Raw genomic sequence first — 14232 nt, forward strand, 5'->3', positions numbered from 1 at the left:
GAGCCAATCACTACACAGATGCTGTCTCCACATTCTTTCTCTATCATACAGACCACAGAGACCACACCCCACAACCCACCACACCCGACATGCACATATCTTCTAATAGCCAGCGCACAAACACACCTTATGCATGTCAGACACACGATGCTTGCCCTCAGATACCCCCCTCCCCACATATAACCTACACTCCAGCAACGGGGTCACACACGTACAAACACACACATATACAGCTTCAGTCCTGAGCTTCTCCCTGTCCTTCCCTGTCTTCGGCCCCCCTCCCGTCTCCTCTGCCCACCCCTCTCCCCACCTTCTGCCTCTCTCTCTCCAGTCTCTGGGCGACCTCCTAGCTGGGCCTCTTGCCCTGGGGCCTCATTCTCTCCTCTCCCCATCTGCACACGGTGGGAAATGAGGGCCGCACATTTGGGCAGCTCTCCGGCAGCTACCACTTCACCGGGCCCGCAGGCTTCAGGGGGCTGGGCTCCAGAGGAAGGGGAGCTGCAGCTGGCAGTTGCTTGGGGCCTCACTTCCCCCTGCTCACCATCCCCCTCCATGGACCGCCCACTCCTCCCCATTCCGGGCTGAGTCATCCTCACATCTGGAGCCTCTGCACATCTGGAAGAGCTGAAGCCTGTGCAGGCAGCTCCACGTGGACACCCCCTCCCCTCCCCCATACTCCATCTCACTCTCATCCCTACTAGCAGCTGGGGTCCAACCCCTCAACCCCGACCTGGGCCAGGCCCCTGGTCACCTAGCAGGCAGGTGGGTGCCCCAGTGCCAACCTCCATGACAGGACATCCATTGCCCCAGGGCCTCTCCCTGGTAGTAGTAACCACTGCCATTCGGTGCCCACCCCAATGGGTGGGCAGAGCAGCGCTGGCCTTGGGGAAGGCAGGCTCCAGGCTGAGGAAGGCAGTTGAGCCGAGCGCTGGGGCGGCAGTGGTTTGGCCTGGCAGGCAGAGGGAGTTTATCCTGGCGCTGGGCCCTGAAGCCAAACATCCTTCACTAACCTCGCAGACACATCAAAGCCGCCAGGAAGGGGCCCTTCAGCAGAGGAAACCTGCAGTCCTCGCAGCCTGACAGCCTGGCTCCGGATCCGGGCGCAGGACCACCCTGTCCCGCCCGGCAGCCCAGACTCAGGTGGGGCGCAGCTGTCCTGGAATGGGTAGGCGGAAGAGGACACTTGTACCTCCATCCTCCCTCCACCCCTCAGTGCTGTAGAGAGAGTGGCGATTTGCCCTCTTGAGGCTGGCGCGGCTGGCACCATGAATTAGCTTTGGCCCCTAGTCCAGGGCTCCCTCCCAAACTTGCCCTCTCCCACCCTCTAGGCAGGAGAGGCTGATTTGGGGGGGCTGGCTTTGTGCCCCAGCCTGGAAGAGGAGTGTGTGCTAAACTGGAGGGTCACCAACCTCATCCCCCAAGCTCCCCCGTTAAGGAAAGGACGTGTCCTTGTGGACGAGGGAGGATGCGGAGGTTAGGGGGCTTAGGGGTTGCGAGAAGAAGGAAGCTTTGGAAAATGAGAAGCTGAAGTGGAGTCAAAAGACAAGAGCTGGGCTGCAAGCCATGGGGCCTCTCTCTGGGGACAGCAGGGGCCGGAGGAAGAGAGGGGCTGTGAGGCGCTAACAAGAGAGGGAGGAGGTGCTAACAGAGCCACTGGGGTGAGGGGATCCTACAGTCAGCCCCCTATAGGCTGGCCTGGTGATAAGGAAGCTGGGGCGGGGGGGGGGCTGAGTGGGGGCTGCCACATCAGCAGAGGAGGCGGGGTGGTGTGCATACATGCATGCACATATATGTATACACATACAGACACACTGCACACGCCCACACATGCGTGCGTGCACACAACTGCAGCCAAGTCGGCTGGGGGCCAGATGATGTGGCGGCTTAGAGGAGCTATGATTTGCAGAAGAATGTGGTTTCTGCCGGCCTCGCTTCCCGGTCCCTCTGCTCGCACTCCTTCCTTGCCTACAGATTCCCAGGTCCCTAGATGGTGATCAGCTTCAGGGATGTCCCAAGCTGTACCTTCTCTGCACTTTAGTCTGAGCCCCCAGACCCTTTAGAGGCGCTCCCCTCAATACGCCCAGCCCACAGAGGGGGCTACCTTCTCCACTGGCTGGCCTCAACCCCCAGCTTCTTTGGGACTGGGAAGTCCTTCTGAAGTCTAACCACAATCCCCTGTAACATTTGGATCTGAGCAGAGGAACGTACAAGCCAGTGTGGTAGAACCCTCTTTCAAGGGGCCAATAGGAGCAGAGCTATAAAGTAGGGCCCTGGGGGCTCCCGAACCCCTTTCTTCTCTCTGACTACAGTGTCTTATCTCAAAGAGTCAACAGCAAGGGTGGGGCTGCGGAGAGGGGGAGGGGCAGGAAAGCCTTGGGGAGAGGGAGCCACGGAGGGAGGGTGCCAGGGTCAGGGGTGGGGGGAGGGTGCGGGGGTGGGGGTGGCGCTCTCAAGACCTTTAACCTGGTTTTGGCTCAGCTCCTCCCGCCAGAGTCTTAGTGGCTCTGCTCATCGGCCACCCTGCCACCCCAGCCAGCCAAGGCTTGTGAGCTCAGCCTTCGCCTCACTCCTCACCCCGCCTCCTGGAGGTGTTTCCATCCCTGGCTGTGCCCCGGAAACCTACTCTTTAGAAGGATAATGGCTCCAAATGCCGTTTTTGTCTCTCTAAGCCTTGGGGAAGGTGAGCATTAGCTGAGCTCCTCTACCCGCTCATTAGGATAATAAGCTCCTTATACCGTTAATTGTCAGGTGGCACACCTCCCTCCACCCTCTTGGCCCACAGGTTGGCAGCTCAGAGCTGGGGTCAACTCTGGAAGTCATTTCCCCACTCCCACACCCATCACCCTAAGAATGGTGAGAGGCAGTGGGCTTCAATTTCCAAAAGAATGCTGGGAAGGAGACTCAGACCCTGGTCCTCTGGCCAAGAATTCCTACTGGCAACCCAACATGCATCCTGCCTCCTCCTGGAAGGTGGACAGTGAGCCCAGCATTCCTTGTGGCACACCACGTAGGAGTCGCTCGGTCCCTAGGGAGCCATCTTACTCACTTGGGGAGTATGCGTACCCTCGGGGAGGGAGCAGAAAGCAGAAGAGGTGGCCTCCCCAAAACACACAGCCAGTGGAGATGGGGAGTCCAGTCAGTCTGGAACAATACCCCCAACCGAGAGCCCCCCACCAAGGACTTTGGAAATTCATTCCCTATCCCCTCTGAGAAATCTGGTCCATGACCTTGGGAGGCCCCCAACCAACTTCAGTTCAGTGACAACAGAGCCAGTGTTTACTTGGAACAAAGCGCCATGGGGAAATGAAAGCTGAATCAGAACTGGGCCAGCCCCCGCAGCCTGGTGGGAACATTAGGACATGTACACACATCTTCAAGGGAGAGTAGCCAAGGGCGTCAGAGAGGCCCAGAGGAAAGGCCACGGTGGGTGAGCAGGGAGGGGACAATCACTTCTTGTGGGAAGATCTAAGTCCAGGAAGGCTTTCTGGAGGAGGTGGTATTTGAGCCGAGCCTTGAAAGATGGGTGGGACTTTGTTACGGTTCAGGGAGTGGTTGGCGACAGGTGTTCTCAGTGGAGAGGAAAGGAGGGAAGCCGAAAGGGTGGTCAGGTGAGGGGCTGGAGAACAGGTGGGCAGGAGAAGGAGAGCACACTGCACGGGCAGGTGGGAGCGGTTATGAAGGACCCTGGAGGTCTCTTTGAGATGGGACTTAATTCAGGCAGAAGTGGGGGTCCTCTGGAAGACAGGGAGCAAGTGGGTGGCACGCCCCAACAGGGGTAATGGGAGACCAGGCTGGAGGCCTTGTTGAAGACAGTTGTGGTGGCCCTAGGGAGCCACACTGCATGGGTGCAGAGGGGACACCTGTGACCGGCACAGTCTCCGTCCCCCGAGCTCTCAGCCTGAGGGAGGAGTGAGCACCCACCGCGAGGCCCATCCAGCCTTAGTGGGCAGTGGGGGAGCAGAAGAGGAGGACAAACCAGGAGGAGAGGGAACTGCTCAAACCTTGGGGCCCACACTGCCACATCCCGTCCTCTGTGGCCCTCCAGGAGGAGGGGGTCGTTATCAAGTCGTCCTCTGAAGTTGGCCACTGGCCCTGCCTCTCTGACCTGGCCCTTGGGAGGGGCCCAGAGCACTGAATGGACAGCAGAGGGGGCTAGTAAGCAGGGCATTCTGGGGAACTGGAGCTGGAGTCTGTGGCCCATCCAGAGGGGCCCAGAGCGGTGCTCAGAGGGAAGCAAGACTCTTAAGTCCTTGGCACCTCATTCTGCATGAAATGGAGAGAGGAACTTTGGGCCCCTCTCCTCTGCCAGGAACAAAACACTTACTGCTTATTATTATTAAGCTAACATTTATTTACCATTACTGAGTGCCAGACACGGATGGCTTATTACTTCATCCTCGCAATGACCCTATTTGATACGGGAGGTGCTGTTATCCAATGCCTTGCTTCACAGATGAGTTTAGAGAGGCACAGAGAAGTTTAGTTTCTTGACTCAGGTCACACAGCACACTATAGCAATGTGGTGGTGGCACAATTCCTAACACAACACAATACTGTCCCTGCAGGCAGAGCCGGGCTAGAGCAGATGTCCCGGAGGCTTTGGAAGGAAAGATCTCAGCCCAGTGCCATAAGCCATTATGGGTATTGGTGTCCCCACAGTATGGCAGGGAGGGGGGCTGAGAGGAACAGAGCTCAGCCTGGCTCTTCTCCCCCACCCAGGGCCTGGCTCCGCAGGCTGGGCTGAGCCAGGCCTGACAAGGCCTCCTACCTCAACCTTCAGTGGGGGGTTCCTCCATCTGGAGCAGCAGCTCCCCAGGCCTGACGTGTGTGCTGCCTCTGAGGCTGCCTCTGGCTGTGGGGTCTCCAGACCTGCGTGATTCTGGTCCTGACTCAGCCCCAGTGGCCCGTGTGACTTGGCCTTCCTGCCCCTCTGGGCTCCAGCTGGCTTCTCTGAGAAGGGAGCGAGTGGCCCAGCTGACCTCCGGGGCCCTTCCAGCTGGGTCCTTGTAGGACGCACAGACAATCAGCTCCTTCTTCAGCGAATGGGCTGGGGAGGCGGCAAGCGAGCGAGTATGAAGACATTTCAACTTTGCCGCTTTTGGGAAACCACAGATGGAATTTGGCATGGAATCTAGGGGGACCCACTGACGGCATGAGGTCTCTGGACCTCCCCGCCCAGGTCCCTGCAAGCCTGAGCATGCACGTGCACGCGCACGCGCGCACACACTTCCCTCCCATGGCCAGATTAAGTGTTGCACAGAAGATGTTGCCCTTATCCAGGACTCTCCTGCCTCTAGACACGAACAGCTCCCTGTCTGGTCAGTCTGGGGCCCCTCTGTGCCCCCACCCCCACCTGACCTCACCCACCAAGAATGCTGGGGCCCCAGGAGCCATGATGGATGCTGACAACAGGGCTTAGTGTTCTTGGCCTGAGCTGGGACCACCCACCTCTAGGCCCTGCACCCCGTCCCCCTATACAGGAAGGAGCATAGAAGATTAGTTTGGTGTCATGGAAAACACTGGGGACCCAAGGCAGGTTCCAGAAGACCTCTGGACTCTGCCCCGCAAGCCTCATTTTCCCATTGGGAAGATGTGGGGCACCAGGTGGAGGAGCCATTCTCCAATGTCTGTTCCTATGACATTTTAAGGACATGGGTAGAGTTGCCAGATTTAACGAATAAAAATACAGGACACTCAGTTAAATTTGAATTTCAGGTAAACAACGAATAAATTTTATTTGGGACATACTTATACCAAAACTTAGTTGTTCATCTGAAACTCAAACTTAACTGGGCATCCTGTGTTTTTTGGTGGTTTTTTTTTTAGATAGATAAATAAATTTTATCTATTTAAACATTTTTTAATTTAATTTTTATTGAGTTAATGATAGGTTACAATCTTGTGAAATTTCAGTTGTACATTATTGTTTGTCAGTCGTGTTGTAGGTGCACCACTTCACCCTTTGTGCCCACCCCTCATTCCCCTTTCCCCTGGTAGCCACTAATCTGTTCTCTTTGTCTGCATTTTTAAATTCCTCATATGAGTGGAGTCATACAGAGATTGTCCTTCTCTATCTGGCTTATTTCATTTAACATAATTCCCTCAAGGTCCATCCATGTTGTTGCAAATGGAATGATTTTGTTCTGTTTTGCAGCTGAGTAGTATTCCATTGTATATATGTACCATATCTTCTTTATCCATTCATCTGTTGATGGGCAGTTAGGTTGCTTCCACGTCTTGGCTATTGTAAATAATGCTGCAATGAACATTGGGGTGCACGGGACTTTTGGGATTGCTGACTTCAAGCTCTTTGGATAGATACCCAGTAGTAGGATAGCTGGGTCGTATGGTAGTTCTATTTTTAATTTTTTGAGGAATCTCCATACTGTTTTCCATAGTGGCTGCTCCAGTTTGCATTCCCACCAGCAGAGTATGAGGGTTCCTTTTTCTCCGCAACCTCTCCAACATTTGTTACTATTTGTTTTGGTTATTTTTGTCATTCTAATGGGTGTAAGGTGATATCTTAGTGTAGTTTTGATTTGTATTTCCCTGATCAGCGATGATGAACATCTTTTCATGCGCCTGTTGGCCATCCATATATCTTCTTTAGAGAAATGTCTGTTCATGTCTCCTTAGGCATCCTGTTTTTTGTCTGGCAACCATAAATCTGTGTCAGGTGGAAGCAGAGAGCCAGAGGAGGTAATGCCAGTCTCTGCCCTCCTCCAGCCCCTCCTTGGGGCACTGGTGCCTGCCTGGTCCCTGCCCCTCTCAAGCCCTCCCAGACTCCCAAGCCTACCCCTCAGGCCTCCCCACGCCCTTCTTGGCACCCTCATTTCACTCCCCAGGACACTCGCCTCCCCTAAGCTCACCCATCTTCCCCTCCCCTAAGGGCCACATCTCTGTAGGGCCCCAGGCCTGGGCAGAGTGGCAGGGGGTGTGGGAGAGATACCCCAGGCCTCGGGTGTTGTTCCAGTGGGGCCAGGGCAGAGGCAGGACAGCCCTGGAAGCCCAAGTCAGCAAGGACCTCACTAAGGAGGCAGCAGTGTGGGTGCTGCTGGGAGAAGGCTCCAGCGCTCTCTGGACTAGGTCCTCCTTGGCAGAGGGGCAGGCTGGGTCCAGAGCCAACTCCAGGGGAACGAGGGAAGAGGTGTGTCTTTATTCCCTTCTTCAAGCTCAGAGTCACCAGCAACTGCAAATAGAGAGGGCATTCTCTGGGGCCAGACCCCAATGCCACTTGGATCAGAAGAATGGAAGATTCTGTCCTCCGGGGCCGAAAAGGGCCAAGAGATAATGAGAAACAGAGACAGGGAAAGAGGGGAAGAGCAGAGGGATCAGAGAGAGATATACTGGGAGAGAGAGACTAGGAGAGTCAGTGAGAAACAGACAAAGAGACAGGAAGACACAGGACCAAACCAGGGACAAGGTAAATGGAAAGACAGAGACACACAGATTCTCCCGCCCAGACAAAGCGAGATCCAGGCAGAGAGAACAGAGATGGGAAAACAGAACACACAGGAACGCAGAGAAGCCACATGGAGCCAGAGAGGCAAGAAACTGAAACAGGAAGACAGATTGACAGAAACGGGGAGGGACGAAGAGAGGTTAAATACAAGACAGATACAACTGGGAGAGATGACAACCAGAGTTAAAGAGAAAGCGGTCACAGGAGGACGGCTGTCCTTTCCTAAGTTCAGGACATTTTTCACTAGCAAAGTCAGAACTGAGACAGCAGGAGACATCTAAAGACCTAAGAACAGAGCCTTTCCCGGAGCCCCCTCCCCCTTTCCTCGGGTCAGGGAGCAGCACCCCACCCACCATCTCCACTTCGCCCCCTCCCCAGGCGTCCTGGCTCCATCTCTCCAACTCCCGCACGATCTCCACAAGTTTCATCCCTGTTTGGGCGTCTGGCTCTCAGCCTGCGCCTATCACCCTCGGAGACGGCCTCCCACCCCGCCCACCAGCCGGCTCTCCTAGGAGGGAGCTCAGGGAACCGCAGCCCCAGGTCCCGGCCCCGCGCCTCCCGCTCCCGGGGAATCCCGCGTTGGGCGATGCTGCCACCTGTCGGCCGAATCGGGAAGCACGGCGCCCCGAGCGCTGGGGCGCAGCCGCCGATGGTCGGAATCCGGCCCCTCCCCGCTGATACCGCCTCCGCGGGGTCTTTCCAGGAATGCGGATGGGCCCGCTCTCCGGGCTGCCGCTCTGCCCCAGCTGCGGCCCCGGGGGGCAAGTCTCTGAATCCCGGGGCCTTAATTTCCCCTGTAGTCAAATGGAGGAAGCGTACCAACACCTCCTCCCAGGATTTCAAGGGAGGTGGGGAGGGAGTGAATGTACCAGTGCCGTGTCCTGAATCTTCCCCAGAAATCAGCCAGGCCGCCCCTCCCTCCCTTCTTGGCCAAAAAATCAAGATGACACCTCCCCCATACAATCCCCTCAATCCACTCCAGAGCCTTCGCCTCCCCTTTCTCTTAACCTCTGGCCCCCAGAAGTCCAAGTGGGAAGGGACTTCCAGTGTTCTTGCTCCCTCTGCCTGCACCCCCTCTCCCCTTGCCAGGCACAGCACTCCCGCCCTTAAGCCTGGGACCACGTAGGGGTGGAGGAGTTGGGGGTTAGGAAGGAGTAGCTCAGCAGTCGTGAACTGACCCTACAATCTTCTTTTATCTGTTAAAATCTCTTCAACCTCCCAATTCCTAAAACCCAACCCAGACCTCTTCCTCTCCCCTCCCCGCCCCAAGTCCAGCCCATCCCTGGGCATAGGCTCCTCCCCCACCCGAGGCGGGGCCCCATAGGTGGAGAGAAGTGGGAGAGGTCGCGGCCCCGCCTCTGCCCTCCTCCCCCTACACACGGAAGCTCAGTGGCCCCCATGCCAGGATGTCCGACGCCTGGGTCTCCGGCCTCGTATTCTCCCTGCTGCTCAGCCTCCTGGCCGGCCTCCAACAGGTGAGCGCTTGGGAGGTGAAGCTGTTGAACCTTCCGGGCCTACCCTTGTGGCACAGGGGCCTGCTTCTGAAGTCCGGTCACCACCTTCCATTGTCAGGATTTCCTCGTGACCACACGCAATTAAGCAATTTCCTTTCTCTTTTTTTGCTGGGGAAGTGAAGGTGGGGGCAGTGGAGGGAGGCCCTGAGAGGACCTGAGTTCCCTCACCTGGGGCGGCTGTGTAGTGGGACCTGGCCCCTGCCTACCACCATTGACACCCAGCGTCTCTCTCTGAGTGGGGACTTTGCCCTCGTATTAGCCTTGGCTCGTCCTTCCCGCTCGTTCCTGCTGCGTCAGAAAGCGGGCACTAGCTGGGACGGAGGTCTGGACGCCTGGCCAGCCTGTCTCCCCAGCTCTGTCCTTCCAGTGCTGTGTCACCTTGGGGAAGTCCTGGCCCTCTCTGGGACTGTGTTTGTCTGCTTGTGCCCTAGGGGAGAGGAGGCTCCCTTGTCCCCTTCTAGGAGAGGGGCTAGTATTCCAGCCCGTGGTAGGATTTGATTTGGCTGCCTGACCCAAGGCTGGGGTGACCTCTGTCATCTGTGATTCTGAGCGTGAGACAGGGTAGGGGAAGTCTATCCAGTTTTGTGATGGGAGATTATCCTGGAAACTGACATGGGTCTAGAACACGGATTTCTAGCCTACTTCTGTGTAAGAATCCGCGGGAAATCCCTGGCCGCTCCCCAGAACATTCACACAGCTGTGCCGACTTTCAGGGCGGCTCTGCCCCTGAAGGCCTGGTCTGCCTGCTCCATCACTAGTGATCAGTTTGTGCCAGCGCTGGGCTGAGCATCCTCTTGATTCCTGCCAACAGCTGCAGAGCGCAGGTGCGTTAATGCCCCAGTTCACGGGTAAGCAAGCTGAGGTTGCCCAAGGTCACCTCAACACTTGATCAAACTCAGGCTCTGAACCACCTCAGACAAGACCACCCCCTGGTTAAAATGGGAGAAGAGAACCTGGGACATTGCCTCCGCCTCCCAAACAGGAACTCGGGATTAATGTATTAAACCTGTTCATTATCTGTCCTTAACTGGAAGCCAGGAAAGGGAGGAGGGGCAGGCTGGGATCTGACGGGGAAGGGGTGCCGCTCAGTCCCCGGACCCCTTGGTCTGCCCCAACTCTGCAGTCACCCCAGTGTGCTATGTGGCGCTCACCTTCTCTGTCCCCACCAGCCAAGGCTCACAGGGGACTGAGCTCCGAAAAGGGGAATCAGCCCAACTATTATTGGCTGTCACTGGTATTCTTAGCCAAACTGTTGTTGTCATTAGCAACTGAAATGTTATTATTTCAAGTAAAGCTATAAAGATAAGGTGGTCTCCTGAAAGTCCGCTTCTTATTGTAGTTGGTTGTCCCCAGAGGCTGGGGTGGGGTGACATAACCACCCATTCCTGGTGTTCCTGTACCTGCATTCCTCCCTCGCAGTCTGGGGGGCAGTCTGGGAGCCACCAGGATGGAATGAAACCAGGTGACAATGAATGCTCCTTCATTCATTCTGCCAATATTGTGACTGCTGGCTTTTCAACAGTGATGAATAGACAAACATCCCTGCCCTCATGGAGGTTCCATTCTACTGAGGGGACAGACAATTAGCAAGATAAAATATACAGATGTTGATAAGAGCCATGCAGAAAAATTAAGCACAGTGAGGGGCAGCGGAGTGCTTTGGGGGAGTAGATGTAATTTTAAGTGAGATGGTCAGAGAGGGGGCTGCCGGAGCCAGCCTCGTGGATATCTGGGGGAAGAATGTTCTGAGGAGGGCTTATACACCAAACTGCTATTAATCGGGTTAAATTTTGTAACAGTACCCTGGTTGTCCTGCAGAACTAGTGCAGGAGAGGAAGGGAAGGAGGGAGGAGCTGGGTCCGGAGAGGAGGGTCTGGCGGGCTTTGCAGAGCAAGGACCCGCCCCCCCCCCCCAGGCAGGGATCGGAAGGATGAATGGAGGTTCCGCACACCATGAGGCTGGGGGAAGAGGGCCTGCCCCTGCACGCAAGTGTAAAACAGCCAGGCGTGTGCAGGGAACTTCCAGTGGGTGTGCAGGCCAGCGGGCCCAGGGGGAGCAGGGCTAAGGCTGATGGCTGGGGGTCTGGGCCCCAGGGAACCCCTGAAGGGAGCTTCCAGCAAGGTGGCAGGTGATGAGATTTGTGGGATAGGAACTTGCCCACAGTATCAGGAGTGACTCGGGTTGCAGGAGGAGAGTTGCTGGCGTCCTGGACCATCGAGGGCATGGAAAGGAGATGGATTGAGGTGGCCAGAAGGTGTAAACTTACAGACCTGTGGATGAGCGAATGTGGTGTGGGGTGTGCTGAGCATGGGAAGGAGAGCTGGGGCCGCCAGGTGGCAGCTGGGGCTCCAGTCAGTGACCTGGGGAACTTGTGGAGTGAGGTGGAAAGCAGACTTGGGGGAAGATATGGATCCATTGGGGACCTGCTGGCTGTCAGGCACCTGGGCAGTGTCTGGGGGGAGACCCCACCTCCAGTTTATGACCCCTAACCTCTGCCTCTTTTCTTCCACAGGCTGCAGCCAAATGTGGCATCTTCTTGTAAGTCTGGGATTTGGGCTATAACTTCCAGTCTGGAAAGGAGACACCCCAAATCCTGCCCTGTCTGCCTTCATGGGGAGGGGGTACCATCCTCACCGGCTCCCCTTCCAGCCAGAAGAAACCATCCTCCCCCTCATCTCCCCAACCCAGAGAAGGAGGGAGAGGGTGACAGCGCCCCCTTCCTTCCTCCCCCAGCCTACCCCGGGGCAGTTCCACAGGGGGTGGAATGCTCACCCTCGCTGCAGTCTCAGGCCCTCCCCCCTCCGAGGGTACCCCTGGGAAGGGGGACAAAAGTCGGTGCCAACCTTAATACATACATGCCAAGAAGCCTGTGCACAATGAGGAGGGACCGAGCAGTGGTCTCGGGCAGAAAAGCGTTTCTATCAAGTCAGCACTGGATGTTCTAGGAGCACCTCTCCTTCCTGCTTCCTACTCCATGGGCCCCAGCAGGGGCTCGCTCCTCCTCCAGTTAGCTCCTGGACACTCCCCGCTGCCCCTCTCTCTCCATCTCCTTAGAGTGATGCTGTAGCCACTACAACTCTCAATCCCCACACCTGCCCAGTGAGGTCGACAGGACATCCATTACCCCCATTTTATAGATGAGGCACGTGAGGTCCAGCAAGGAGCATAGCTTTACACAAGTGCACAAGGCTGGTGGTGAGATGAGCCAGGAACCCAGGTCCTGATCCTACCCCCAGGTTCCTCCCACTGAGCCGAAGGGGGCCCATAACCCCCACCCCGCTGGGGCGTGGCTCATGCCCCGAGTATATGGGTGAGTGTTGGAGAGGCTGGGATCCTTCTGCCTCCCCACCTTGGTACCAGCACCTTCTCTCTGCTCCCTGCCAGCACCTGCCCCCAGGGATTCAAATGCTGTGGTGACAGCTGCTGCCAAGAGTATGAGATCTTCTCCGGCCCCTTGAGGTGAGTCCAGGGCCAGCTCCTCTGGGCTCCGTCCTCCGAGGGGCCTGGTCCACATAGGGTAGGCTGGACTTCCTGCCGAGGGGCTGGGTGTAGGTCGTGGGAGGGAGGGAGGGAGGGAAGCAGGGGGCGCTCAATGTCCCCCTGGGTGACGGTGGTGGTTCCTCACCCCAGGATCTTTGTCATCATCTTCCTGATCATCCTCCCTCTCCTGTGCATCTGTGGCCTGGTCAAGCGCTTCTGTCAGAACTGCAGAGAGCCGGAGCAGGACAGCCCAGTGGATCGTGAGAGGCTTCCAGAGCGGCCCCACATTGCCTCCCCAGAGAGGGTCAGGGCGTCCGCCTCAGAGCCCCCACCCCCCTACAGCGAGGTGGGTGTCTGTTCCAATCCCTTCTCTGCTCCTCAGCCGTCCATACCTCCCTATTGTCCATATATTTAGAGCAGCAGGGGCAGGGGAGGCCTCTGGACTCTAGAGAGGGCTCTGCAATAAGCATCAGGTCACCCTCTCCCTGGTAAACATGCCACCACCAGCACGGTGAGTGGCAATGGCCTGCAACAGGCCCTAAGAAGAATGTGTGTCCCCTCTCTTCCCTGCAGATTATTCTGAAACCTGTCCTGAGCCTGCCCCCCATGGAGCCACCCCCTCCCTACAGCTTCAGGCCTGAAGAGAATGCTGGGACACTCAGGGGCGTCGACAACCCAGCCTTCTGATCCACCTCCTGCCTGGAATCCTGCCGTCAGCCACCTCCTCCGCCACGCCTCCTGGAGCAAGCCAGAGACGCCTGGGACCCCTGGAATGCCCACTGCCCATCCTGCCACATCTCTGGCCATTCTTGGATTTAACTTATTCTTTTTCCTGCCCCTGCTCCATCCCGGCTGCCTCTCTTGTCCCGAGGGCTGGGCTGGAGCAACAGTGTCCACCCTGTGCCTCCAGCCCAATTTAGAGGCTGCCAGGAGGAAAATGTCAACAGTTAGAGGTGCTCGACAGTGGAGTGGGCCACTCCGAGGAGTGGAGAGAGCCCCATTTCTGGAAGTGTACGAATCTGGACTGGACAGCCAGCTGTGAGATATTATGGAGGGCGTTTCTGCGCCCGTGGGAGATGGGACCGGATGAGCTCTGAGCCACCTTGCACTTCTATCTGAATGAAGACCCCATTGTACTGCTCCCCCCAACATGTGTACTCACTAAATTTTAGCTGGTTGTTGCTGAGAGTCTGCCTCTGGGTGCGGCGGGAGGTGAGCCCAGGCTCTGCTGGGGGACTGCGTGCAAAATCCCACCATGCGTGAGTCCTCCCTGGCTGGGTTGATGATGAGCCTGGGAGGACAGTAGGTCCAGGGCCACCCTCCGGGAAAGGCTCTTTGCACATGCTTTGACTGCTGGTTTCTTGAGGTCTCTGGGTGCTAAGGAGCCTGGACAGGGAGCTGGGGATGGGGTGTGAGGGACCGTTGTGTGCTTCCCCATCCAATCCTCCCACTGCTTTCCCAAGGAGACAGAGCTCAGCTCCCTGACTCCATGGGGCTGAGAAGGGGGCAAAGGAGAGGAGTCAGGGAGGCGGGCCATCTGTGGGGTAGGGCCTCCAGACTCCTTGATCAGCGCCCCCCTGGAATCTCCTGGAGCGAGGAGAGGAGAGGGCAGACCCACTCTTCTCTTCCACCTTGTGTGGTTCTGGGCACCGCCACCTCAGCCCCATCTGTGAGGTTAACCCTTAAGAGGAAAGAGTCATTCACCATTGCAGCGTGCGAGAGTCTTTGAGGGGCACTGGTCCCTGTGGGGGTCTGCAGCAAAGTGTGGAGCTAGGA

General features: G+C 56.9%; 1 protein-coding gene across 1 annotated transcript; it reads left to right on the forward strand.

Moving 5' to 3' along the window:
* Positions 1-987: 987 nt before the first annotated feature.
* TMEM92 (transmembrane protein 92) lies at positions 988-13644 on the forward strand. The gene is made up of 7 exons (XM_008517979.2): positions 988-1140; positions 6637-6699; positions 8704-8937; positions 11489-11514; positions 12361-12435; positions 12607-12802; positions 13030-13644. The coding sequence occupies exons 3-7, from the start codon at positions 8869-8871 to the stop codon at positions 13141-13143; spliced, it is 480 nt and encodes a 159-aa protein (XP_008516201.1). The 5' UTR covers positions 988-1140; positions 6637-6699; positions 8704-8868; the 3' UTR covers positions 13144-13644.
* Positions 13645-14232: the final 588 nt, after the last annotated feature.

Source organism: Equus przewalskii, chromosome 10, assembly GCF_037783145.1.
Source record: "Equus przewalskii isolate Varuska chromosome 10, EquPr2, whole genome shotgun sequence".
Taxonomy (NCBI): Eukaryota; Metazoa; Chordata; class Mammalia; order Perissodactyla; family Equidae; genus Equus; species Equus przewalskii.

What these genes read in the sequence shown, in the direction of transcription:
- TMEM92 (XM_008517979.2), top strand. Translation starts at nt 8,869, where the DNA reads ATGTCCGACGCCTGGGTCTCCGGCCTCGTATTCTCCCTGCTGCTCAGC. An exon ending in TCCTGGCCGGCCTCCAACAG is followed by an intron (nt 8,938 to 11,488) that starts GTGAGCGCTTGG and finishes TTTCTTCCACAG; the next exon opens with GCTGCAGCCAAATGTGGCAT. An exon ending in CCCCACCCCCCTACAGCGAG is followed by an intron (nt 12,803 to 13,029) that starts GTGGGTGTCTGT and finishes TCTTCCCTGCAG; the next exon opens with ATTATTCTGAAACCTGTCCT.